Source organism: Muscardinus avellanarius (assembly GCF_963383645.1).
Source record: "Muscardinus avellanarius genome assembly, chromosome: 13".
Taxonomy (NCBI): domain Eukaryota; kingdom Metazoa; phylum Chordata; class Mammalia; order Rodentia; family Gliridae; genus Muscardinus; species Muscardinus avellanarius.
The window spans coordinates 10,353,477-10,380,951 of record NC_137799.1 but is presented as its reverse complement, the minus strand read 5'-3'; the positions used below and the strand labels follow the sequence as shown (position 1 = coordinate 10,380,951).

General features: G+C 41.0%; 1 protein-coding gene across 4 annotated transcripts in view; it reads left to right on the top strand.

Moving 5' to 3' along the window:
• The window catches only part of PBX3 (PBX homeobox 3), a gene marked incomplete at both ends in the record, with an annotated part of 221,543 nt that overhangs the window by 183,693 nt on the left and 10,375 nt on the right, over positions 1 to 27,475 (top strand). For all 4 annotated transcript variants that reach the window (XM_080708641.1, XM_080708639.1, XM_080708638.1 and 1 more), the window contains one exon: positions 6,440 to 6,575. In XM_080708641.1, coding sequence (XP_080564767.1) covers positions 6,440 to 6,575 — 136 coding nt within the window. The remainder of the gene's footprint in view (positions 1 to 6,439; positions 6,576 to 27,475) is intronic.

The window sequence follows — 27,475 nt, the reverse complement described above, 5'->3', positions numbered from 1 at the left end:
AAGATCAAGTAAGAAAGCCTATCAGTTTGTCCTATAAGGATGAAAATTTTTCTTTTTTTTTAAATAAGTTTCACAAGATTTAGGTAGTAAACCGTTTATGGTAGCAAATTGTATGTGGTGACCTGAGTGGCACAGAAAAATCGTTAAGGTCCCACTAGAGGCGGCCTCTGGGGATGCACTCCAGCAGCGCCACAGCACATGGCCGATCTCAGCTTTACGAAGAGTTGCTCTTTTTTCTTTTTTTCCCCTTAGAATCTGACAGTAGTGATAATTTTCATCTAAATCTCATAATATTAAGTCAGCATTTCAACTACAAAACACAGTGTTTAGAACAAATAAATCTTCATGCCTGAGGTCTTTCTTAGAGCCAAGTAGGAGACCTTGCACCTAATTACTCCCTGTTCTCCCAGGTAAGCAACACCCTGTGTCTCTTCGTCCCAGGTGTTTGGTCACCAGGACTCACCGTTGCCTCCTAGCGTTTCCCTGTCCGCTCTCTTTCCTCACAGTACAGTTCCTACCACCCTCTTATACCTACGGCCCTCCCCCTCTCTGTCCACAGGCTCGTTCCCGTCCTGCCGATCCTGCACAGCCCTTCTTTGTAATGTCACTATGATGTCCTGATGCTTTGCACAAAACCCATGGTAGCTCGTTGGGCTGAGCGGTGTAGTTCAGTGGTAGAGCACGTGTTTAGCACACATAGGTACCTGGGTTCAGCCCCCAGCACCAAACAAAATGCCCAGAGAAGCCGGGCGTGGTGGCGCACGCTTGTAATCCCCGTGCTTGGGAGGCTGAGACAGGAGGATCGCACAGGTTCGAAGCCAGCCTCAGCTACTTAGTGAGGCTTTCAGCAACTTAGTGAGACCCTGTTTCCAAATAAAATATGTAAAAGGTCTGGGAGTGTAGCCCGGAGGTAGAAAGCCTCTGGGTTCCACCCCCAGTACCACCAAAAAAAAAAAAAAAAAAAAAATGCCCAGAGAGCTTCTCATTGTTGAATAGCTCACATACACACTTCTTTAACCTGCTGTTTAAAGCTCTCTACGATCTGTCCCTGCTTGAATTACTCTTTTGTTGTTGTGAAAATTATAGGTTTTATTATGTTTTTTCTACTTAAAAAAACACCAAGTTCATTTTGGAAAATATATAGAAGAGGATAAAAGATAACCATATTTTTTCCACCTAAAGTAAAAAGATCACTGCTAATGTTTTAAGTCAGTTGTGGTGGCACACATCTGCAATCCCAGTACTTGATAGGCTGAGACAGGAGGATTTCAGGTTTGTGGCCAGCCTCAGCAACTTAGCAAGACCCTGTTTCAGAATAAAAAAAGGAAGGTTGGGGGTGTGGCTCAGAGGTAGAATGCTCCTGGGTTCAATCCCCAGTGTCAGGAAGGAAGGAAGGAAAAAAGGAAGGAAGGAAGGGAGGAAGGGAGGGTGGGTGGGTGGGTCACTGTAAATGTTTTAATATATTTCCTTCTGGTTTTTGTTTATTGGGGGGTCTTCTTTAAAAACAATTTTAGCCGGGCGTGGTGGCGCATGCTTGTAATCCCCGCGCTTGGGAGGCGGAGACAGGAGTATCGCACAGGTTCGAAGCCAGCCTCGCTGGCTTGAGACCTTGTTTCCAAATAGAAAAGTATAAAAATAGGTCTGGGAGTGTAACCCGGAAGTAGAAGGGTTTCCAGGAACCCCAGTACCACAAAAAAAAAAAAAAAAAGTTGGGCGTGGTGGTACATGCTTATAATCCCAGCATTTGGGAAGCTGAGACAGGAGGATCGGTTCATGGACAGCTTCAGCTACTTAGTGAGACCCTTTGCAAATTCAGTGAGACCCTGTTTCAAAATAAAGAATAAAAAATAGGGCTGGGGGTGTAGCCCAGAGATAGAATGCCCCTGGTTCCACCCCTATTACTGCAAAAAAATCCCAAAAAGTTTTATTGTGGTTCAATGTGTATAATTTGGTTTTCTTTTTAAAAAATTAGCATGAATACATAAGCAGTTTTCATTTGATGTAAGTTCTAATTTTAAATAGCATTTTAATAGTTGAAGTCTAACAAATGAAAGTATAATTAATAATCTACTTAGCATTATCTTATTTTTTAACATCTAAGTTATTCCCGTTAGTCTCCATGGCCACACCTTGCTCCTCTCCCTTTCTCCTACACATGCTTATTTGTGCTGAGGATATGGTGGTCAACAGGACAGGTTAAGGTGCTTGCCCCACTTGAGCTTACATTCTTCTTGATAAAACAGGTAGTAAGCAAGTAAACAAACACACTAGAGTATTCTATTCAGTAGTGTAATGAACTGTAACAGGGTGGTAAATGCCATGAAGAAAACTGGAGGGAAGTGAAGAGAGTGATGGAGGGAAGGCGTGGCACGAGTTTAGACTGATGTCTGCTTGTATTGAGCCTTTTGACCTTTAGAATTAGTTCTCAATAATAGAATCATTGAATAAAAGTTGAGTTTTTTACTCCTTTTTCTAGCAGTTTTTCATGAATATATCTTTTTCTCCTCTAATAAGCCATAGAGTCATTGACAGCTAAAGTTATACATCATTTGCATTCCCCAATATAGAGCAAGCACCTTACATGTAATTAGCTACCAATAAATATTTTGTGGACTGATCATATGAATGAATATTTTTACCTAATGCTTTTAATAGCTAAACTCAGAGTTAGAGAGCTAGCACCAGAAGACAAAAAAATTCAAATAGTTTGTCAAATTTGAACACTTTAATAAAAGCATTAGATAACAAAGATTTTAAAATACTTCTGAAAGAAGGGAAGCCTTTCTAAGCCAGCTGTTATCCTTATTTCTGCTGATACTTTCCTCTTGTCAGCTGACATGCTTATTCTTTTGCATAACTGCATTCATAATGTATACACCTAAATGATTCAGTTTTCCTCCATGAAGAGAAAGTGTGTCTGTGGCCTGGAGTTAGCAGAGCCAGCATGAGAGAGTGGCAGAGCTCGGGCAGAGTCCCTTCTCCCTGGAGACTCCGTGAGTGGTATTGTGCCGCTGGTGGGACGCAGCCTGGGGCTGATGTGCCACCGCACGCCGGCCTGAGGCGCAGCCATTTAGAGTGCAGTGCACCCTGGAGGAGCAAAGCTGAGGGGATGCTTAATGGGCATTTTCTACAGGACGATTTTCTGAAAAACTAAGTAAAGCATGAGAGCGTATTCTCTCCTCTGCCTTCAAGTGAATGTGAGCCCTGAGCGTGGGCTGCGTGGCCCCTCGCAGCGTCTCTTGGCAAGCCCTGCACTGGGAAGGCAGGTTGTTCTGCTGGAGGCAGACATGCTCACGCAGCCTGGGTCTCCCCTCGCTCCGCCTTTCAGTAAGGCCAGGCTCACGTTCCCTGATGGCCGGGCAAGCCAAAGCATGCACCACTGCAAATCATTTCAGAATAAATTTGTGTGGGTTTAGGGTTCCCCAGATGTTTTAGGAAAACGTCTTCGAATAGAAGTGCTATAATTTAGGCTTCTGAATGTCTCGTGAGGTATTTTCTTCTGCCCATAAATTTGTTCTCTGAGGTTTTTTGATGTTTGCTAAAACTTCCCCGAGGCTAAACCTATGCCAGCCAAACTCCTCTTTGCTTTCCTAGATAGTATTTTTTTCCTCATTCCTTCTTTGGGTTGTACCCATTTCCTAAACACATGTCCTTGTGTCATCTCCTCTGATAGGTCTACCCTGGCCTGGTTGCTGAGATTTATGTTGGAGACACACCCACAGTCACAGACACACCCACTTATGTAGTGGAACTGACCTGGGGTGGCTGAGAGGGGTGCAGTGAGGGTTAGCGCAGACAGGTGCACCTCAAAGCAAACAGCCGACGCTCAGCTTCAGAGAGTGTGGGTCTGACCTGGCTGCTCTTCCAATTTATCGTAAGAAGCTAGAAACCTAGATTTTTATGAGTAGGTCGTTACTGCCTGGTCTCAACAAGTAATGTCTGTGGAGCCAGTAATAACCCGCAGGTCTGACAAGTTGAGTATCTGTTCTAGACCTTTTCTACCCTACTCTCGTCTCACCCTGCCACTTGCTCAGTGAGGTGCCTCTTCAACAGCCACATGCCACTGCTCCTCCCTCCCCACACGCATTCATATTCTCATTCATTCCCCCCCCCCCCCGCCTTGTCTTTCTTTTCAAGTCAGGCATTATCCCTGCAAACATGCTAATTGCTTCTCTTCTTAGTGTATTTCTCTTCCTTCTATTCTTTCCCTGTGTTTCCTCGTTACCTCCTCCAACTAGTTCATCGTCAAATCCTGTTGATTTTAATCCCAAAGTAGATCATGAATCTCATCTTCATCCCTCAGGAAACCGTGGTTTAACATTGCAAAAAATTATTGAAATTAAGTAGTTTCAGGACTGAAATGATCAAAATCTGAGATGTTTTGATCAAACCTGGATTTCTAGCTCCCTTGACTCTCCCTGAATATTGAAACATGGATCACATACTTAACATGCCATGTTCGTGGTTTCATAGTAAGAAGAATCTCATAGCTTATACCTTTACAACTGTCTTCTGAGTGGAGAATATAACATTTAAGAAGATTATCAAGATCATTTGGAAGAAAGTATTAGGAAAATTATCTGGGGAAGTTATTTTCCAGTTACTGAAGTATCTAATCTAAAGTGAAGTCTGACAGATGTTAATTTTCAGGCAGGAATTTTTAAATAACAACAACCAAAATATAAACGACACTTGCTACTTGAAATATGTTAATAAATACTTGACCTTCTGACACTCTGCCATCTCTCTCCTAGAAAAAACAAAAAAATTCTCCTCTGTTCTTTCCCGTGTGAGGAAATTATACCAAAATCCAGGTAGTTGCTTAAGCAGAAAAAAAAAAAAACCCTTAAATCCTTTTTTGTATATTTTTTCCTTCTCTGCCTCCCGTGCCCCCCACTCCTGCAGTCCATCAGCTCCTGCTGCTTTTACCCTTCAAATAGATCTTGAATCTCATTTCTGTGGCTCTCACCCTGTGCCTATTATCATCTTCGATTTGACCAGTGTAGTCATCTCCATGAATAGTTTCTGAGTTTCCTTTTGTGCCCTCTTCCAGATATTCTCAGCAGCTAGAATGATCTTTTAAAAACATGAAAACTTAAACTTTTAATAGCTTCCTATTATACTTAGACTAAAATGCAAAAATTCTTATGGGCTCCACTAAGCGTCTATAATTTGATCCTTCCTGTCCTTCCAGACCCATCTCACACACTGTGTTTGGGCTCCAGCCACCTCTAACCCTTTACATTTGCCGGTCTCTTTTCTGTCCCTGAACTTTCTCCTCTGCCTAATATTCTTCCCTTCTACTCTTTGTCTAATTTCACATACATATCCAGGTCTCAGATTAAATATCACTCCTCAAGGATCTCTTTATTGACTCTGTACCCTGGGTTAGATATTTCCCTGTTAAAGATATAATTTCATTATATCTCATACTTTTCCTTCATGATACTCAATATGGTCGTCATGATTTGTAATTATTTCTGTGGATCCTTGTCTAATATCTTTTTTCCTTTTTTAAACTTTTTTTTTTTGGTGCATTGTAGTCATTTATCTTAGTGGAGCACAAGATGGTGGAGGCATACATGTACATGTCACCCAGTTAGTCCTTATCCAGTTCCCGTCCCATTCACTCCCCCTCCCTCCTCCTCATGATGGCTTAGTGATTTACTTTGATATATTAATGTACATCATGAACATTAGAGAATGTCTTTCTTCCTCTTTTTTTTTTTTTTTTGGTGGTACTGGGGTTCCTGGAAGCCCTTCTACCTCCTGGCTATACTCCCAGACCTATTTTATATTTTTATTTGGAAACAGGGTCTCTTAAGCCAACGCTTCTGGCTTCGAACCTGCGTGATCCTCCTGTCTCTGCCTCCCAAGCGCGGGGATTACAAGCGTGCACCACCACGTCCGGCTTATCTTTTTAACTTTCTTTATTCTCTAATTGCCTGTCAACTCTCCCAACCTTGTCCTCTATGTTTGCTCCCTGTGTATCTTCATTGGATACCTAGAACACAGTAGGTCCTCAACAAATATTTGCCAAATAAATTAGAAAATGAATTTAATTGTACTTCACATTCTAGTATTTTTCTAGTGACCCTACATCTTAAAATGAGTTTGACAGTACTTTGGAGGAACATAGTTTACAGTGTCATTGTGATAAATTAAACTCAGGGCCATTCTACCTCTCAGCTGTTTCTCCAGTCCTGTTTTTAGTCTTTATTTGAAATAGGATCTCACAAAGTTGCAGAGGGCCTCACTAAGTACCTGAGTCTGGCCATGAACCTGTGATCCTCCTGTCTCAGCCTTCCAAGTGCTGTGATTACAAGCGTGCGCCACCATGCCCAGCTCCTTAAGGATGTTTTAAAAGTATGATCCTAAGTAATCTATTCTTCTTCATTAATGCTGATTGTAACTGTGTCTCCCCCCCATCTTGTCATAGACGGAAAAGGCGTAACTTCAGTAAACAGGCCACAGAAATCTTGAATGAATATTTTTACTCACACCTCAGCAACCCCTACCCCAGTGAAGAAGCCAAAGAGGAGCTGGCCAAGAAATGCAGCATCACAGTGTCGCAGGTGAGAGAGGCCCCCAGGGGTCTATCCAGCTCTCCTCTGATACAGGGGACCTGTTCCTCCCCAGCCTCCTCATCCAGTGTCATATCCAAGTATTCCATTTTAAAGAAGATAGAAAATTTAGATACATTTTTAAGCAAGATGTTAAAGCTCAGATAAATTTTCTTAAACCCTAAGCAGCAAGGAATCAAGATTCTCCCCACCCTCCCAGCTGCCCCCAGTGTGACTCTTCTGTAGACAGGAAACACAGCATGGGGAGAGACGCAGTTAACACCTGAGTCACTCTCCAGTAAATGACATATGCTCCTGGTCTCTCTGACTTAGATGACTGGCCTCAGCTTCTACCAGTGAGAGACCAATTTGTTGGTTGCCAGAAGGTAATTTAATATAACTCTTTTGAAAGCGTTGAAGAATTCACCAGGCCCCTTCTTGGTAACCATGCTATAATGCTTTGAGTCCCAAGAATTTCTTTCTTTGCTTCTTATTATTCATTAAACAGAAGAATTACATTCATGCCAGTCAGAGTTGTGTGTGTGTGTGTGTGTGTGTGTGTGTACACCCAGGGACATTATACCTCTGAGCTACATCCTCAGCCTTTTCTTGGGGGTGGGGGGTGGTACTGGGGGTGGAACCCAGAGGCTTTCTACCTCCAGGCTATACTCCCAGACCTTTTTTATATTTTATTTGGAAACAGGGTCTCACTAAGTTGCTGAGAGCCTCACTAAGTAGCTGAGGCTGGCTTCGAACCCGTGCAATCCTCCTGTCTCAGCCTCCCAAGCACAGGGATTACAAGCGTGCGCCACCACGCCCAGCTCTCAGCCTTATTTTATTTATTTATTTATTTATTTATTTATTTATTTATTTATTTACTGCGGTACTGGGGATGGAGCCCAGGGGCATTCAACCTCTGAGCTACAACCCCTGCCCTATTTTTTATTCTTTATTTTGAAAGAGGATCTCACTAAATTGTGGAGGGCCTCACTAAGTAGCTGAGGCTGTCTGCGAACCACGATCCTCTGGTCTCAGCCTCCCGAATGCTGGGATTACAAGCACACGCCACCACATCCAGCTTTTATTTATTTTTGAAAAAGAGTCTCCCTAAGTTATAGAGGGCCCTCTAAGTTGCTCAAGCTGGTCACAAACCTGCAATCCTCCTGTCTCAGACTCCCAAGTACTGGGATTACAGGCATGTGCCACCATGCCCAATTCAGAGTTTTTATCACTTTCTTTAATGTCCATTTGCAATCATTTATGGCCTTGAAGTTATATCTTCTAACAATAGTACCTTTAGTTTTAGTCTAGTAGACTGGTATTTGTATTGAGAATTGAAAATAAATACTTAAATGAATATACAAATAGTTGTACCTCCTTAAAATATCAGAACAGTTAACCCTTCTATATCCATTGGGGGGGAAAGTATCTTTATTCAACATGCACAGATTTTTATTTCTTGTCATTATTCCCTAAACAGTATAGTATAAGTTACATAGCATTTATATTGCATTAAGTATTTTAAATAATCCAGCAGTGATTAAAATACACAGGAGGCTATTTGTAGGTTAAATGAAAATGCTATGCCATTTTATATAAGAGCCTTGAGCATCCTCAGATTTGGGTATCCTTGAGGGGTTCTGGAACCAATATCCCCATAGATACTGAGGGATGACTATATATCTTACTGGCATTATCTCTAAAATACAATTATATGCAAATACTTATATTTTTTCTTATAGATTGACAGTTAAACAGCATTTGTTTATTGCATCAAAAGTGATAATTTACCAACCAGTTCTTATAGTGGAATTTAAGGGGAAGCTGATCCTTGGCAAAAATTTCAGAGTTTTTAGGGGTCAGATGATCAAAAATTTTGAAGTAGTTTCTAAATAAATACTGTACATCTGAAGTTTAAGATACCAAAGATCCTCTTCATATTCCAATGAGGGTCTCATTTTAATGTTTTAGTAAGTCATTGCTATTTAAGGGGAAATTTTCTAGTTTGACATTGTTTTCAATAGAACCTCTACAGCAAACTTTGATTTTTAAATAAGACTCAAGTTTAATTGTCCTCTGTTAAGAAATAATGGTATATTTTATTTCTTTTTTCCATTTGGAAATGGGATGTAAGTGATTTGGATTATCAGTTCACATAACGTAAAAACATAATTTGTAATAATGTAAAAACATACATTATAGAAAACCTTGCTCTCTGGTTTACACTAGCCTCACTACCACTTGAAATACTGAGTAGAATGTGCTAGATTAAACAAGGAGACCAAGTCAGCATACTACTCGTTTCATCTGGGACGTCTGGAGTGTGCATTTGGAGTGTGCATTTTCCCCAGACATTAGTGAGGGGATAAGGTGCCTGCTGAATACCAGGTGAGGCAGCCAGGTCTGTTTTACTGGCTGTTATAGCTGCTGTCTCAGTTAGAATTTGAATATCTATGGAGCCAGTTTATTTTATTTATTTTATTTATTTTATTTATTTTTTTGTGTGTATGTGTGTGTGGTACTGGGGTTCCTGGAAACCCTTCTACTTTCAGGCTACACTCTCAGACCTATTTTTTTATATTTTTTAAATTTGGAAACAGGGTCTCTTAAGCCAGTGCGGCTGGCTTCGAACCTGCGCGATCCTCCTGTCTCCGCCTCCACCACGCCCGGCTCTATGAAGCCAGTTTAAATTAAGGTATTTTTATGCTTCAGCTTTTTTTGTTTTCTATATTTCTATAATAGAAATATATGTGCCACTGAAAAGTAATCCAAATTATATCTTTTTTCAAAACCAGTGTTATCTGACAGGACATGGTGGCTTATGCCTCTAATTCAGTTACTTGAGAGGCTGAAGAAGAAGTTCAAGTTTGAGACCAGCCTCAAAAATTTAGGAAGACCTTGTCATAAATAAATAAATAGATAGATAGATAGATAGATAGATAGATAGATAAATAGATAAATGGTTGGGATGTAGCTCACTAGTAGAATGTGTCTAGCATGGGTAAGGCCCTGAGTTCAGTACCTAGTACAATAGGCGCCGGGCATGGTGGCGCACGCTTGTAATCCCCGCACTTGGGAGGCAGAGACAGGAGGATCTCACAGGTTCAAAGTCAGCCGCTCTGGCTTAGGAGACCCTGTTTCCAAATAAAAATATAAAAAATAGGTCTGGGAGCGTAGCCCGGAGGTAGAAGGGCGTCCAGGAACCCCAGTACCAAACAAAACAAAACAAAACAAAACAAAAAAAATACCTAGTACAACAGAACAAACTAGTGTAATCTGGACTTTTCATTAGCTGTAGTACCTAGCAGTTTGGAGTATAAAGTATATATAATTGTGGAATAAAACAAGTAATAAAGGGTTTTCTTCTGGCTGTTCTTCAACAAAACACAAAATGTATAATCAAGAAAGGAAAATATTGACAGTAGTAGAATTTGTGTTATTAAAGTACTTAATAAAGTTGGTAAAAACATCAACACTTCAGTAAAGATGTGGTCTGGCAAGGATCTGGGGGAAGCTGATGAAGAACCTGTTCCTCAAATGTCTTTCATCAGGCCTTTTATTCGTGATAAGGAATTTTCTATACGTTTATTGGTGCCTTATGGTTTCACGTCACAATGTGGTTCATAGTGATAGAGACATACATGCACACAGCACTGGGTGGGATTTTCTTATGCAATGATAGAGTGGATAAATGGAATGAAACCTTGTCCACATGATTAGAATCAACATCAGCAATGAGGGGCAGGTGAACATTGAGTACAATGTTTCATCCAAAATGTAACCTGAATCTAACCACCAGAACACATCAGACACACCCCAAATCTCAGCATTAGGGAGGCTGAGACAGGAGGATCATGGTTCATGGACAGCCTCAGCTACTTAGTGAGGTCCTTTGCAACTGAGTGAGACCCTGTTTCAAAATAAAGAATAAAAAAAATAGAGCTTAGGGTGCAGACCAGGCAGAATGCCCCCAGGTTCCATTCCCATTACGGCAAAAAAAAAAAAAAAAAAAAAAAAGGAAGGGGGGAGGTAGAATTCTTAAAAAATGTCAAGACCATGGATGGGAATATTTCTGATTAAACAAGTCATTGCAACACCTGAACTCAGACTCATCCTCTACTGGAGGAAGAAAAATAGCATAAAGACATTATTGAGTTAAATTTACTAAACTAAACTATAATTGATAATTATACTATGGTTGTATGGGAGAATATCTTTAAGCTTAGGAAATATATTCTGACTAAATTCACAGTAAAGGGCCATGTTGTATATAACTTCTCAAAAGTTTAGGGGAAAATTGTGTGTATATATGTGTGGGGTGTATGTATATAAGCGTACATGCATATACATGCAGTGCATAAATACTCACAAAGATAAATGGAGTAAAATGTTAATAGTAAATTTGCATAAAGGATTGTATTTGTCAGCTTCTGGTCATTTTTAGCATTGTCTTATAAATTTGAACATGCACATACCATTCAATACACAATTTACCCTGTACATGAAATTGCCTTATAAAACCTCTTGCCTGTGTATATCAGAAGATGCTTGAGCCGGGCATGGTAGCATACACCTATAATCCCAGTACTTGGGAGGCTGAGACAAGAAGCTTGTAGACTAGTGGCCAGCCTCAGCAACTTGAGGCCCTCAGCAACTTAGTGAGACCTTGTTTCAAAATAAAAAATAAAATAAGGCTGGGCGTGTATCTCAGGGGTAGAACACCTCTAGGTTCAGTTCCCAGTACAGGGGAGGAGGGAGGACAGGGAAATGATGCTTGAAAGAGCATTCATAGTAATGCTGAAATGGTAACAACTTGAAACAGTTGTCTATTGACTAGGGAAATGGATTAATACACTGTGGAATGGTCCCACAGCAAAACAGTATGCACCAGTGAAAGAAGGATCCAGTTAGGATAGGATCAGGAAGGAATAGCCAAGAAATTCCAGTGACACCGATAGTGTATTTCTTAATTTGAATGATGAACTTACAGGAATTAATTTAATTATTATACATATATATGTATAATAATAAAATCATAACGTGTTAAGGAAGCCTTGTGTCAAATATTTGTTTTATTTATTTATTTATTTATTTATTTAGTGGTACTGGGTATTGAACCCAGGGGCATTCTACCTCTAAGCTACAGTCCTAGGCCTATTTTTCATTCTTTATTTTGAAATAGGGTCTCACTAAGTAGCTGAGGCTGGCTGCAGACCTGAGATCCTCCTGTCTCTGCCTCCTAAGTACCGAGATTACAAGCATACACCACCACACCCGTTTTTGTTTTTTGTTTTTGTTTTTGTTTTGTGATAATGGGGATGGAACCCAAGGGCATTCGGCCTCAGAACTACACCCCAGCCCATTTTTTTTATTCTTTATTTGGAAACAGGGTCTCACTAAGTTGCGGAAGGCCTCACTAAGTAGCTGAGGCTGTCCGTGAACCACGATCTTCCACTTTCAGTCTCCCAAATGCTGGGATTACAAGCATGTGCCACCACATCAGGCTCCACACCTGGTTTTTCACAAAATATTTAAATAAGAGAATTGTTTAAAGGCTAGTTTCCTGTACTTGTTCAACAAATACTTGAAGGATTTTAAAATTTTTTATGCACAGGAATATTCTTAGTGATAGTATTTATAATAGCCGAGGCTAGAAAGAATACATATAACTATCAATAGGAAAATTAGTGTATGTGGTATATTTCTATATATTTGAAGCAGTTTTCAACAGTGAAGATGAATGAATTGCAATTATTTATAACTGCACAGTGCTAAAGGAGTCATGACTTATTTGTAAACAATTCAGAAACAGGCAAAACTAATCTCACATGTTAGTCAGAAGTCAGGATAGTGGTTGTCTTTGGAGGACTAGTGAGTCAAAAAGGGAAGTTTATTGTTTGTTTGTTTGTTTGTTTGCTTTGGTGCTGGGGATTGAACCCAGGGGCATTCTGTCACCAATCTACACCCCCAGCCCTTTTTATTTTTTATTTTGAAACAGGATCTAGCTAGGTTGCTGAGGCTGGCCTCAAACCTGCAATCATCCTGTCTTAGCCTCCAAAGTACAGGTGTGTGCCACCACGCCTGACATCATGGATATGTTCACTTTATGAAAATTCATCAAGATATATATAGATGATGTGTGCTTCTTAATGTATGTACGTATATGTTTTCTAACTTTATTAAGAAGTTTATGTGTACCACCACAACAAGCCTGCCCTGTGGAGGGTTCTGTTTCTGTGGGAAGATGTAGATAAATAAAATGAGTAAATGAGATAGTAAGTTAGAAAGTGATAGTATCTATGGAGAAAAATAGAGGGGGTAGAGGAGCAGTGTTAATAAGTGGTAGAGAACACCTCTCCTGAGAAAGTATCTGTTGGTAAAGTTGAAGGAGATGCATGCACAAGCCATGCCTACACCAGGTGAGGGGCATTCCAGGCACGGTACCGGCAGGTGCAGAGACGCGGAGCTGAGAGCAGCTGGTTGAAGCGGTGAGCAGTGACAGTGTCAGAGAGGCCGCAGTGTCCAAACGGTGCCTGGCCGTGGAGATGCCCTGAGTGTGCACTGTGAGCAAGAAGGAAACGGGAGATGTGCTCTGACTGAAGTCTCAGTAGGATCACGGTGGCAGGCATCTTAACAGTAGCATGGGAGACAAGGGGATGCAGAGATGCCAGTTAACATGCATTTGCAGTTGTCCAGGTAGAGGGTGAGAGTGGCTTGGACCAGGGGGCTCCTAGAGGTGATGAGATTTGGCTGAATTCTGAGTTTGTCGAGTAAGTCTAGCTGAGGGGTTTTAGTGATAGCTGCATGAAGGTATAAGAGGAGCCAGGTGTAATTCTCACTTCTGTGGCCTGGGCAGTGGGAGGGAGGGAGGAGGAGCTACTGTTGAGTCATGGGAAAAGGTTTGGAAGGAGTAGGTTTTGTGGGAAAGCTCAGGAGTTTGGTTTTGAACATATTAAATTAATATATTCTATAGTTGTTTGTCTTAGTAATTTGGATTGAACCCAGGGGCTTTCACTCTCTGAGCTGACCCCCAGTCCTTATCATTTTTTTCTGTGAAACAGGGTCTTGCTGAATTGCTGGGGGTCTCACTAAGTTGCTGAGGTTAGTCTTAAACCTGTAGTCCTCCTGTCTCAGCCTCCCAAGTACTGGGATTGCAGGCATATACCACCATGGCCGGCTTACACTATAGTTTTCCAAGTTTGCAAAATGTATAATAGGCATGCATAAGAGAAAATTCTATAATTGATTAGTCTTACATTAATTTATGATAATATAGTATAAATACATGTCCTTAATATAGAATTATATGCTAAACCCCGAATTTGAAATCTCTGATTTTTCAGGACTCCATTTGATCAAATAAGCTGGAATTCCCCTTTTACATAATAACCTGAAAATTTACAAAAGAAGAAATTACTTCAAATGTTATATGCACCGAGAATCATATTTAAATTGTCACATATTCTTAATTAGTGGAGCAGATATTAATATGCTCTTACTTTCTGGACTAGCGCTAACTTGCACTGATGACTCAAGTTACTAAGCCGCAAAAACCTCCATTGTTCTCCTCTTTCCAATTTTGAATTTGAATGACTCTGGCCCTAGCTTTTCTGCTAGGTGTTTTTAGAATGAAAAATGTAACTTATTCTTCATTGCTGCTGTAATTGAAATGTACTGTAAGGAAAAGATCGCCTTTTTTTTTTTTATTAAATAGAAGAGAACCCAAAATGGTAGAGGTTAAAGTGACAACATTAAAAGTAACTTATTCATTCATTCAACTAAAATATGTGAGGGCCCTTTTCTTTTTTTTCTTTTTTTTTTTTTGTGTGTGTGTATGTGCGTGCGCGCGCGCACCTGCACACAGGCAGGGCAGGGGTGGGGGTGGTACTGGGGATTGAACACGGGCACACTCTATCTCTGAGCTACACCCTCAGCCCTATTTTCTTTTTTATTTGGAAGACTTTAAAGTGGTATACCAGGCCTGCTTTTATAATAATCCAGCATGGAAACACCATGATCTACCCTTTACAGATGAGGGAACGGAAGTTCAAGGAAGTGATTTGACAAGGGTCATAAGCCTTAGTGAGTGGTGAAACTCGGGGTTCTTACACAGAGAGAATCTTGATAAGAAGGGAGAAACTGGAGTTTTTCTTTTCTTGCAAGAGGTGGTGTGATTCATCCATCTCAGGGCCCAGGCTGCGAGTCCTAGCCTGTGAGGCTCAGGCCTATGCTCATATCACTAGGGCTGTATGATTTCCCACCGAAGCTACTGTAGAGAGATACTCTAGGCTAGGCAGTAGTCTGAGGCCTCCATACTCATTAAACTACTTATTCCAAAGCAGTGAATATTCAGTAAGCTAATTAAAATTTGTAAGTGATATTTCTTTATTAAAAAATCTTTTAAAGTAAGAAGTCCACTAAAATAATAATTACAGAAGATAAAAAGACTTCTACCAAATGACAGTATGTTCCAGCTGTCCATAAAGGCCTTCTTGGTCACTTTCAGTGGACAGCGGCAGAAGTGGATTCCTGTTCATGTGAAGCAAGTACGGCAAACAAGCAAAAGGGGACAGCAGCTATTTTGCCAAAGCAGTTCTTCTACACTGTCTTACTTGGAAGGCTGGGGCAGGAGGATCACACGCTCAAGGCGAGGCTCAACAATTTAGCAAGACCTTCAACAGTTCAGTGAGACCCTGTTTCAAAATAAAAAAGGCTTAGGTGGTATCTCAGAAGTAGAGTGCTCCTGGGTTCAATCCCCAGAACTGCAAAGGAAAAAAAACAAGACTATAGACCTGTGTTCTGAAGGGTCCCATTGTGCGTCCTAGTAGAAGTGGGTTGTCTTTAAACAGGGTAAAGGAGCAGGTTGTAGAATGCTGAGAGCTTTGAGGATGCTGTAACGCCTCGTGCAGGTCAGGCACAAGCATGAGACCTAGAGAAAGCCCGGAGATGGAGGTGGTGGTGACGTTCTCCACCAACAATCAGAGGGTGATTGGCAGGGTCTCAACAGCTTGCCCCAGTAATATCGATTATTATGTTTGTTTTCGTAATGGACTTTTCTGAGGGAACCTCTAACACATTTAATGTGATGCCTAGTCTGTAAATAGACTACTTCCAGGTTAGATTTAGTGGGGGTTTTGTTGTTGTTTTGTTTTGGCAATGGTTTGGTGTTTTGTGGTCTTGGAGATTGAACTCTTAGCTCGTACCTGCTAGGCAAGTTCTCTACCACTGTGCAGTGTCCAAGTCCAGTGACTTAGTGTTTTTGAGTTTTCCTTTACCCAGAAGTCCACCAGAATTGTGGTTTCTGCTCCCTTCATCTTCTCTTGCAGCTTGTCTCCTCTTCTCTCCAGATGAGTATTCTGCATTTCCTCTCCATACTCTGGTGTCACTGCACCTCACCTTCCCGCACTGGTAATAGGTCTTGTCACTCTCCCGTGGCTTCAAGATGCAGGATGCAGGAAGGGGCGTGCCAGAGCCGAGGCGGATGGCTTATGAGAAGGCCAGCAGTGAGCCCGAGGAAAGGCCAGGAAGGGCATGGGGAGAGATGTCTGGCCTTACTTGCCTTCCTTCCCTTGGTCCCCTGCCTGCCTCCTGGGCTCACTGAAGTCAACCTGTGGAGCCCAAGAGCTGGCTCTGGATCCCAGCCCACTTGCTGCTAGCCTCCTGGCTTCCTGCTTCTCTTGATTCCGTGATGTTCCCATCCAGGACCCTTCTCCAGAGATGCTCTTGGGCCTTCCTTTTTTCTTTTCTCTTGGCCTCTCCTACTTCCTGATTCTCCAGCTGTGTGGAAAGCACATTACTTTTCTAAAGTGAGTGGGTTTTGAGAGTAGAAACTACAAACAGAGTAGTAAGTTAATTTGATCCAGCCAGCAGAACTTACCAAGGCAGGTAAGTTTTCTAATGCACTCAGCAGGTGCCGAGTGCAGGCTGTTGGTCAAACACTACCTGGCCCTGCGGCAGGGAAAGGCCAACATGATGGTGTTCTCCCCGAGAAATGTCAGATTCTTTGGGAGAGACAGACATCCCACTGACAGAAAACAAAGGTAGCTGAGAGAGAGTGCACAGGTGTGTGTGGGTGCAGGGAGGGGCTTCCTTTCTACTGACAGGATCGGGATAAAGTCTCTAGGAAAATGATAGGTAAGGAAACCACATAAAAAACCTACATAGATGTGTTATGGAGACCATCTGGAGGGTGGGTTGCTATGGGGAAAGTACGTCCTAAGAATTGAGTTCGCACTCTGACACCTCAAGTCCAGCTAAACTCACATCCCAGCTCCTCCCCAGCTTATTAGCTCTGTGGCCTTAGGTGGGGCGTTCTGCCTCACTCTGCCCCCTTTCTTCACAGGTGTAATTTGGATAAAAATAGCATGTACTTCATAGGATTATGGATGTTTCTGTTAGATAATGTGTAACACTTCTAGCAAAGTGCCATCACAGAATAAACAGAAGAAATAATAATAAACAATTCCCTATCCTTGCCCCCACCACCAAGGTATAAACATCTTATTAATTTCTATTTCTTCAAAGCTCACTTCAAATGTCAGTTCTTTAAAAAAAAAAAAGCTTTTCTTTATATTCCTAGTTCATATCCTCCTATATATATATATATATGTTTTTTTTTTATTTTAATTTTTTTGGTGGTACTGGGGATGGAACCCTTCTACCTCCGGGCTACACTCCCAGACCTATTTTATATTTTATTTGGAAACAGGGTCTCTTAAGCCAGTGAGGCTGGCTTCGAACCTGCGCGATCCTCCTGTCTCCACCTCCCAAGTGCAGGGATTACAAGCGTGCACCACCACGCCCAGATCCATTATATATTCTTACAATTTATTTTTCTTCATAGCACTTGCCATGGCTATAATTCCATTAATGAATAATGCTGATCCCCTGATAGATGGTAAATTCCATCTTGGTCAGAATTACTGTCTTAGCCCTACATTCTTAATGTCTAGTAGTGCCCAGAACATCAGCACTCAATATTTGCTGATTCAATGATTTAGACAGCAAGATATAATGATAGAAAGATGAGACTGTGCCTGACTGGGAAAGATACATAGTTATGAGGTTTTGCAGGTTAGATGTCTGCAGTTAAGGTTAAAAAATTTAAATGTCGCAGTTATGAGGCTGAGCAGTTTCAGTGTCTGTTTCGAATTCACTAATTAATTAATTCAAAAATATTTATTCACCTAGCAACTTTAGTCATGGGGCGAGCATTATAACTGAATACAGTAGAGATCCTACCCTTGTAGAGCTTACATTCTAATGATAAAAGGATTACATATGTAATATATAACTATATTTAGTTATAATTAGCATATAGTATATAGTTATTGTTGCAAGTATATTTTTACATAGCACCTTATGGTGGCTATAAGAACTATAATAATTATCAGATTAAATATGTGTTATAATAATACGTACTATGAAGTAAAATAAGGAAGAAAAGGATTTCTGAAGTGGGGACATATGTAAAAGATGATCTTAGCACCAATGTGTTTAGCATTAGTTTGAAGGGGAAACCTAGAATGAGGATCACAGCATAGGAGGTTATTAGCATGATAGGCAAGAGGTGGTGAGAGTACAAATTAGGCCCCTGTGCCGGACGTGGTGGCACATACTTGTAATCCCCACGCTTAGGAGGTGGAGACAGTAGGATTGCTCAGGTTCGAAGCCAGCCTTGCTGGCTTAAGAGACCTTGTTTCCAAATAAAAATATGAAAAATAGGTGTCTGTGTGTGTATCCCAGAGGTAGAAGGGTTTCCAGGAACCCCAGTACCACCAAAAATAAAAAATAAAAATAAATAAAAATAAAGAATAAAAAATAGGGCTGGAGGTGGAGCTTGGAGATATGCCCCTGGGTTCAATCCCCAGTACCACAAAAGAAAAAAGAAAAAATAATAATTTAGGAGAAAGGTAAGGTTAAAAATATAACTTGTGGGACATACACTTAATTTTGTAGTTGAGGTATCAGAAATAAGGCAGAAGGCAACTGCTTTCCCATGGTCATTTGCCAACTCAAAGAGTGTCTAAGGTGCTGAGAAGTTAAGTGGTGCTTCTGGCAACTTTGCAGGGCTCAAAGGTAGGGATTAGTGTCCAGGTTCTACCTCTTTCCCCTTACTTTGTGTGAGTACTTAATGAATTGTAAAAATAGTCATGCTTAGTATATCCAGTGGGGGGAAGGAAATGTAAAATTTTGTCAGGGAATTAGAAACCATAAAAAAAGATCAAATGGAAAATTGAGAATCTAAGAATCCAAAAACCAAAATTAAAACATGGTGGACGTGTTTAAAAGTTGATTAAATATAGCTGAAGGGAGAATTAATTAACTGAAGGATGGGTCATAAGGAAATAATCCTAGTGACAATTAGATAGTAGAAGGAAAAATCAAAAGAGAGTAAGAAATATAGAAGGTTCGGTAAAAAAAGTTCAATGTAAATGTAATTTAGTCTCAGAAGCAAATGTAAGAGTGGATCAGAGCAATATTTTAAATGTAAGAGATAAAAACTTTCCAAAACTGATAGTAGATTCCAACCCTGAATTCATGAAGAACTCTACCGCAAACAGAACAAATAATAGAGGAATTCATACTAACAGGTAAACAAAAGCAGATGGAAAAATAACATTGCCTTTAAAAAAGCAGCAATTAGATTGACCACTTCTTAACTAAACAATAAATCTGGGACATAGCGAAGTGCTATTTCTAAGGAAGTGAATTAAAGTAAGAGTTGTTTCTTTCAAAAGTCCCCCTTCACCCATGGATGGTGGCGCACGCTTGTAATCCCAGCATTCAGGAGGCTGAGACTGGAGGATCGCGGTTCGCAGCCAGCCTCAGCTACTTAGTGAGGCCCTCCGCAACTTAGTGAGACTCTGTTTCAAAATAAAGAATAAAAAATAGAGCAGGGGGTGTAGCTCAGAGATCGAATGCCCCTAAGTTCCATCCCCAGACCCGCAAATAGACGTCCCCCTTCTATCACAGACTCTTAGTTCTATACCCTAAAACCAGTTAACAGTGTCTTATACAGTCTTTTCTAAAATATTTTCTATATACTTAGTATTTTCAGATATTCATACTGAGATGTATTATATGCACTATCCCTTAATTTTTTTAAACTTAATGTATTTTGGAAAATTTTTAGCTTCTGATCATGGATCCATCTCATTCTCAGTAGTAGCTATTTAGTATTCTATTGTATGGAGGTATCACAGGTGAGAAGCCAGGCTCGTTAACTGGTAGATGTTTGTATTTTTAATCTTTTGCTAGTTTATAGAATACAAGAAACACTTGACTTAGATAATAAGTCACACGTGTGTTTGTCATTTGAATTCTTAGGAATGGAATGAAGCAGACATGTTTCTAAATGGCAGTGGGGCAGCGCACTGGAGTTGGAGTAGTTGAGCACACATTCTGGAAGCAGCCCACTCCGTTCAAAGGCTTGCTCCCCGTCTCCTGGGCGTACGTCTGTGGGCCAGTCATTTCAATGCTTTGTGCCTCCGTTTTCCCATCTGCAAGACAGGGAAAGTATGGCTTGTGAGGATTTAGGGAGTTACATGTCAAGTGCTCAGAACAGAGCATGGCAGCTAGGAAGACCCATGTAAACTTGCACGTGTCGTGATTATAGGAGGGCACGTGAAGGGCAGATTGGACTTGAGAGGTGAGTAACGAAGGAGGAACTGCCTTGGTGGCGCAGGGCCTGCTCAGCAGGAGAGATGCGTGAAGAGGTAGGCTCATTGGCAGAGCCAGCATGGCCTGGGCTTGAGATTTGCTTGGAATCCAGGAGTGGAAGTGAGTAAGAGAACTCATCGTATTGTCCACTGGGTTCTTGTCAGGTGACTGTGGAAGGTCAAAGAGAAATTCTATAGTATGGTTTCCTTTTCTCCTTTCTCTCTTATTAACGGTATGTAGTTAAACCACTGCCCTGCAGGTACACCAAATTTTTTTTAACCAAAATTCAGTTTAGTTACTTGTGGCTAATATGGATATTGTGCTATCCTTTCATGTCACATTTTAAGAAACTGGGACTTTAATTCTAGGTGAGTATATTCAGATTAGGGTAGTGCCAAAAAAAACAAACAAACAAAAAAAAAAAAACCCTCAGACTCTGCTCCACCACCGAGTAGTAGCTGGGTGGGCAGAGCACATTATTTAATCTGCCTACTATCCACTTTTTGATCTATAAAATTGGAATACTGACAATTTTTAGTAGATTCAGTAGTTACTGAGATCATATATATAGAATGTCTAGCATACAGTGTCATGTCATGAGTGCTCGATAAATGGCAATCATAATAATCATAATTTATCATTAGTCATCAGTCATCCATTCAACCAGCATTTTCTTGCTGGGCAAAAAGAACCATGTGAAGGATCCTAAAGAAAGAGGGAACAGGCTAGAGGCCCTGACCTCCAGCATGCTGACCAGTGTGTTGGCTCCAAGCCCTAGGTTTTTTGTTTGTTTGGTTTGAGGATTTTTTGTTGGGGTGTGTGTGTGTGTGTGTGTGTGTGTGGTTTATACTAGGGATTGAACAGGGGCATTCTACCTCTGAAATACACCCCTAGCCTGATGTTATTTTTTATTTTTAAACAGGGGCTTGCCATGTTCCTAAGACTGGTCTTGAACCTATAATCCTCGTATCCCAGCCTCCCAAATACTGAGATTTCAACTGGCTAGTCCGTAGGTTTTCACAGTCTCCATAAAGATAAGAGCAAAGAAGAGGAAGGGGTGTGTCTGCTTTTAGTCTTTGAGAGCTCTACCCTGGATGGTGTATTCTGCGTGTGTGTGTGTGTGTGTGTGTGTGTGTATGTGTATGTGTTACTGGGGTTAGAACCCAGAGGCATTCTATTTCCAAGTGACACCCCAGCTCTATTTTTTATTCTTTATTTTGAAGCAGGGTTTCACTGAGTTGTAAAGGGCCTCACTGAGTAGCTGAGGCTGGCTTCGAACCTGCACAATCCTGTCTCAGCCTCCCATATGCAAAGTCTGTTAGGGTAGTGTGCGTCAGTAGTAGAGCACTTGTCTAGCATTCATGAAGCTCTGGGTTCAGACCCTAGCAGTGTGAAGTAGAAGGAGGAGGAGGAGGAGGAGGAGGAGGAGGAGGAGGAGGAGGAGGAGGAGGGTGAAATTTTCTGGACTTTTAGAAAACAATTGTGGTATGTACTTGGAAAGAAGTGGTGTTTGAATATATAAGGGTTTCCCTTAAATGAGAGATTTGATTATAGGATTTTTCTATAGAATTCTGAAGAAATTTTAATTTTTTTATTTGTAGGCATTAGATTTACATGAAACTTCTCAGGGCTGGAAGTCCAGCCCATTATTATTTAGAGTGCCCTTGAACTAGAATCCTGAGATGCTGCTCTGTTGCCTGGGAGATGGCTCCACCTTCCTCTGTGTGCCTGGGAGTCAGGTTCTCCTGTTGGAGAGGTGTCTCTAGAGCCTGTGAAGGGAAACCACTGAGTCATATACTTAACCCAGTTTTATTTTTAAATGAGTAAAGTAATCTCAAAAGAAAAGAAATCTTCACTGCCGGCATTGTCTGTGGTCATTGAGAGCCAGCCCTCACTCGGCACGTGTTTCAGGGAGATGAGCGGTGTCATCCGTTCTCTGTACGCTGTGGCCGGGAGGCTGACGTTTTATATACTTTTGCAGACGAGCCTCTTTGTGAATGTCACCAGCAGTTATCAGTCCATCATGCATAGAGTAGAAAGGGCAAAGCCAAACTGTAAGGATGTCAGCACATTATAGCAATAAAATTTTTCACGGTCTCAAATAAAGAAAAAATACTGTGCTTGACAAGTGAATCTGTTTTAAATTATTTCAAATACTATGGAAATAGAATTTTGATTTGTTCAGTTCTTCCATTAGAAGTGGATTTTATTCTAAAAGTTAGATTTCAATTTAGTTGTTATGAATTTGTAGGTTATTTTCTAAGATGAAAATGAAAAAAATGGCTTGGATTCTTAGGCTAGTCCACATTTTAACTATAAAGGAAGTTAAGTATTTTGCACAGAAAAGATAAAATACACTTGTACTTCTTATCAGTTAATGCAGTAGAGAGAAAAATGAAATTGAATAAAATACCATTTTTAACTGTGTGTGTGTGTGTGTGTGTGTGTGTGTGTGTGTGTGTGTGTGTCTCACTGGGGATTGAGCCCAGAGGCATTCTACCTCTGAGTTAAACCCGCAGCCTAATTTTATTTTTTATTTGGAAACAAGGTCTCTCTAAGTTACAGAGGGCTTCACTAGGTTGTCGAGGTTGGCTCTGAACCTTCAATCCTTTTGTCAGCCTCCCGAGTACTGGGATTACAAGCATGCACCACCATGCCCGGCCATTTTTAACTTTTTATAAAAAGGGAAGTGAGTTTTATTAGTTAAGACAATGGAAGAGGCAATGTAACTCCAGACAAGTTACATAAATTTTCTGACCTTAGTTTTTGCATTAGTAAAACCAAGTCTTTTTAGGGAGTAAATGAAATGATGCATGTAAAGTTCCTTGTACATAGCTGGCTCACAGTGTGCTCTCCACAAGTGGCCACTGTTTACACATAGATACCAGTGGCATTCATGCTCATGTTTTCTGTACAGTCTAGGTGTGGTGCATGGTCCTGCTTGATTGGCAGTTGGGTAGGGGTGAGGACAGTCGAGGAGGGATCCATAGTGCTGTTGGTTCTGGTGCAGAGCAGCTGCCTGGCAGGTGCATAGCAGATAGGCGCTCTTGGTGTGGGTGCTACCCTTCTTGGGTAGGAAATTGACTGTGTTCCAGCTTGTGGGGAAGGGCCTCCTTTCCCTTCTCTCACTGCTGCCTGTTCCTGTTGCCAGCACCCTCCTGGGCAGCATGGGAACACAGACCAGCTCTCCCACAATGCAAAGCTCCTTGTGGCAAAGGTGACCTGGCTTTAGTCACTGAGATACAGGTGTGGCTTGTACACCAGGGCCTTCAGAGGACTGTGTAGAACATGAACGCTAATGTTTATTGGGTATCTGGTACAGTCGAGGCCTAGTCCTGTGCTTTTAACATGTCATCTTATTAAATGTTCAAAATGGCACCTTGAAAGTCAATATCATGACCCCATCTTGTAGAACAGAGAAGAACCTTAGCTGATATGACTTGGCTTGGGTAAGACAGCAGGAGCTTGCAGAGCTGGATCCTCAAGCAGGCCTGGGAAATGTTCAAGCCCGCTCATCTCCCTGTCCTCCGGGTTCCCGGGTATGCACACAGTACAGCTACACAGTGCCCAGCCTTTCTGCCCTTACAGAAACTCTAGTGAACATATGCCCTGGGGAGGGAGAGGAGCAGGATGAGATTGAGAATTTATTGACAGTTAACTTTAAAACCTGAATGGACTCTGGCTTTTAGCCCTCATCTAAAATTGAACCACCTAATGGGGGTGAAAACATTATTGATCAGAGAGAAACAATTTGATAGAGGCAAAATTGTTTACAGTGGAGATAGGCTGCCATGTTCCATTCTACACAACTTAGCATTCCAACATCTCGTAATCTGTTACATTTAATTAGGCACAGTACATAAAGTATGTATCACAAGCAAACACAGGAAACACAGTGGCAAATTTTTCTAAGATTTGTGCTTCATAAATTTTCCGTTTGCCGATTTTGATGGTGATGTTTTCCTGTCAGCTGCGTCCTCTCCACAGAGGCTCGGCTCTGCTCTCTGCCACGCTCGGCGTGTGGGAAGAGGGCACTGAGGACGGGAAGCTCTGCACGTCTGCCTTCTCAAGATTAAGTCATTACATGATCATGATCATTTTTTCTTTTGTTTAATGTTGTTATTAACATGATAAGTAAATGTAGACTAGAATTGAAGATGTAAGATACAACTAAAACTAATTAATAAGCTGGCTTTCAGTGGCTATCGAGACAGTGTAGATGGCTGAGATCTACAGAGTGTCTGATTCTAATTATCTTTAGAGTCTCAGACCTGCCCGCCACTGTCCTCCAGGAGTAGGGTTGGTCACTCTGCTGGCTCTGGGCCCTACACAAGGCCTGGCACTTAAACTCCTAAAGATAAGTGATTTCTCAGTGATTTCTTTTAAAGCATATTGGTTAGTTTATCCACTAAAAATATATTTTTCTAGTTAAACTCAACTTGCTGATCTGAAGACAATTTGGATGACACTCGAGAACACACAAAAATAGAAGTTACAGTCACATACTTGATAATGACCTCTTAGTGCTGCACCACGCCTGATGGTGGTCCTCTGAGACTGTATTGCCTCCTGACATCATAGCTGTTCTGTACAAGTACATTCCACGACGTTTGCACAACAGGGAAATCTCCTAACAATGCATCTCTCAGAACGTATTTCTGTTTTTAGGCAATTCAGATCTATACTCTAAAAGCCACTATGAATGATAATCATATATTGATATGTGTGCCCAGTACATTTTTCCTGTGCATGCATGAATGTGTGTATATGTGTTCATCTGTGTATGTCTGAGTATTTTTATATAAAACCCTCAAGTATGAAAAGAAAAGGTACCCTTTTTTTCTTCTTTACGGTATATTATGAATTGTTCCCCCATGTCAATAAGTATTTATCCTCAACATTATCTTTCATAAGTGATCATGTTCCATTATACAGATGTGCTATAAATTTTATTTTTTGTCATTTTAAGTAGAACTGTAGGAAATAGCTTTGTTCAAACATATCTAAATACTCATTTAAGATAAGTTCTAAAAATGGTGCCAACCAAAGGGTATGTATATTGTTTCTTGGCATATTCTCCAGAAAGGTTATGCTAAATAATAAGGAAACTTTTTTTATACCTCTTTGGTCTGTTCCTTTAATCAGAAGAATCTTGATTCCTGGGCGATGACAAATTATTTTCTGTCTAGCTGCAAAAGGTCACTGTATCACATGGAGTGGCTACGGAGTGAGCCCTGTTCTTGCAGTTGCCTAGTGACATCCTGTGGTTACAGGTCTTCTCCAGCATACCCTGTCCAGTGGGCTCCCACAGAGGAGTCAACAGCTAACCAGAGTTAACCCGCACACTCAAGGCAGCAGTCTTCAAACCAGCTCCTGGTGCTCCGCCCAGCCACTCAAGTCGTCCAGAGGGGCCTCTGCGCACCCTCAGGGCACCCACTGGCCAGCTTCCCTTATGTGTGCACTCCTTCCTAAAACCCCTTGCCTCAGAAAGCTGATGTGCCGCTTGCCTTTGCTTGTTTTTTGTGTTGTCTGCCTCCATCTCCTTTTTCTGCCCTTTCCCCATTTTGTGAAAGAAGGGATATCCCCACCCAGTATCCCAAAGTTCATGGTCCCAGAGTGCAAAACCCTTTTGTGTCCCCAGTTAGGGATAGAGTAAGATACCCGTGATTACCAAACGTTCTTCTTTCAGCACTTCATAGCCCCCATACTCCTCTGACTAAGAAATGCACATATAAAACCTTCCATATTATTCAGAATAAGTACTTTTATCAAAATAAATATTTGTATTGCTTTGACCAATTTTAGACTAACCGTAATGATAGCTTAATCCAGAAGAAAATATTAAACATGTAGAGCCTTAATTATAGGAAATAAAAACTATTTAAAATTTTAAATTTTCATATATTTCTTTTGTAGAACATAAAAGTATATTGCATTAGGATAATATGGAGATAAATGAAATGGAAATACTCTTTCAAGAACAGAAAAAGAAGAGCATAAAATTCTAGACTTGAAAGCGAGTTTATGTATTTTTAAAATGCATAGTGGATATCAAATTGCTGTGCTATTTATATTTGGCTGGATGCATTTTAAAGAATAGTGTTACAGTTTTATTTTAAAATGTCAACATTTATGACATACTGAATAACATTGTTTACAACTCTAAGACTTATAATGAAAAATTGTAGATGCCAACTTAAAAAATGTGCAAAGGAGGGGGAAAAAATGTGTGCTGGGTACATGATTTTTCAAAATTACTTTAGGGAGGATTCCAGCAAAAATTGTGCAGAACTCCACCACTGGACAAGCACCTGGCCCCAGGCAGCCTCCTGGAACCCATTCCTTGCTGTAGTTTGAGAAATCTCGGTGGGCTTGCTTCCAGCTGTCCCCTCCACTCCGCCATCCCCCAGTGAGCCTTGGGTGGGGAGGGGTGATGCCTGCCTGCCCAGCTCCTCTTCCGGCTTTCCTGAGCCCTGGGCTACCCTCTGACCCTCAGCCCGAGCCTGAGAGACCCACACGTGCCTTTGCCTCGCTCCTCCCCAGCTCCGTGGCCTCCCCGGAGCCCCGCCCTGCCGCTCCTTCCCCAGTGAAAACATTGCTCTGCTTGCGCCTTAGTCTTCCTCTCAGCTCTCTCTTCTTCCGGACAGACTGCTTGATGCTCCTCACCTCTTCCTTAAAGCAGTTTCTTCTCCCTCTTTCACCATAAGAAGAGAATTTAGAGGTTGAGCGGGGAAAGTTAAGAGGATTGGAAGTTAAGAGGATTGGATTAGAAGGTCCAGGGAGAGCGAGTAGCTTGTGTTTTTGGCTTTCTTGTGTCCACACGAGCTTCTGGAGGGTCTGCCTTTGAAATGTGGAGAATCAATAAAAGTACTATTTAATGCAATGGATGTAAACTTTAGTCAGGAGAATCTGGGTATTTATTTTTTATCTGCCCACTGTACTAGGACAGCATTGACCATAACAGATGCTCAGTAAATATTTCTCAGCTGATTATAAAAATAGGAAGTGTTGAAAGGGATTCCTGGTGTTGAATTTTGCATCCATCAACGCTTCGTTGTACGATTTGGAGCAACTTGTTTATGGTCTAGGCTCTCTTGTTTCTTTATCAGTGAAACATGGGGTTAGTAATAGCCAATAATTATCAGGTAAATGCTATGTGCCCAAATTACTAACACACCCAACATTTCTATGAAGCTATACTACTACTACTACTATTATTATTATTATTATTATTATTATTATTATTATTA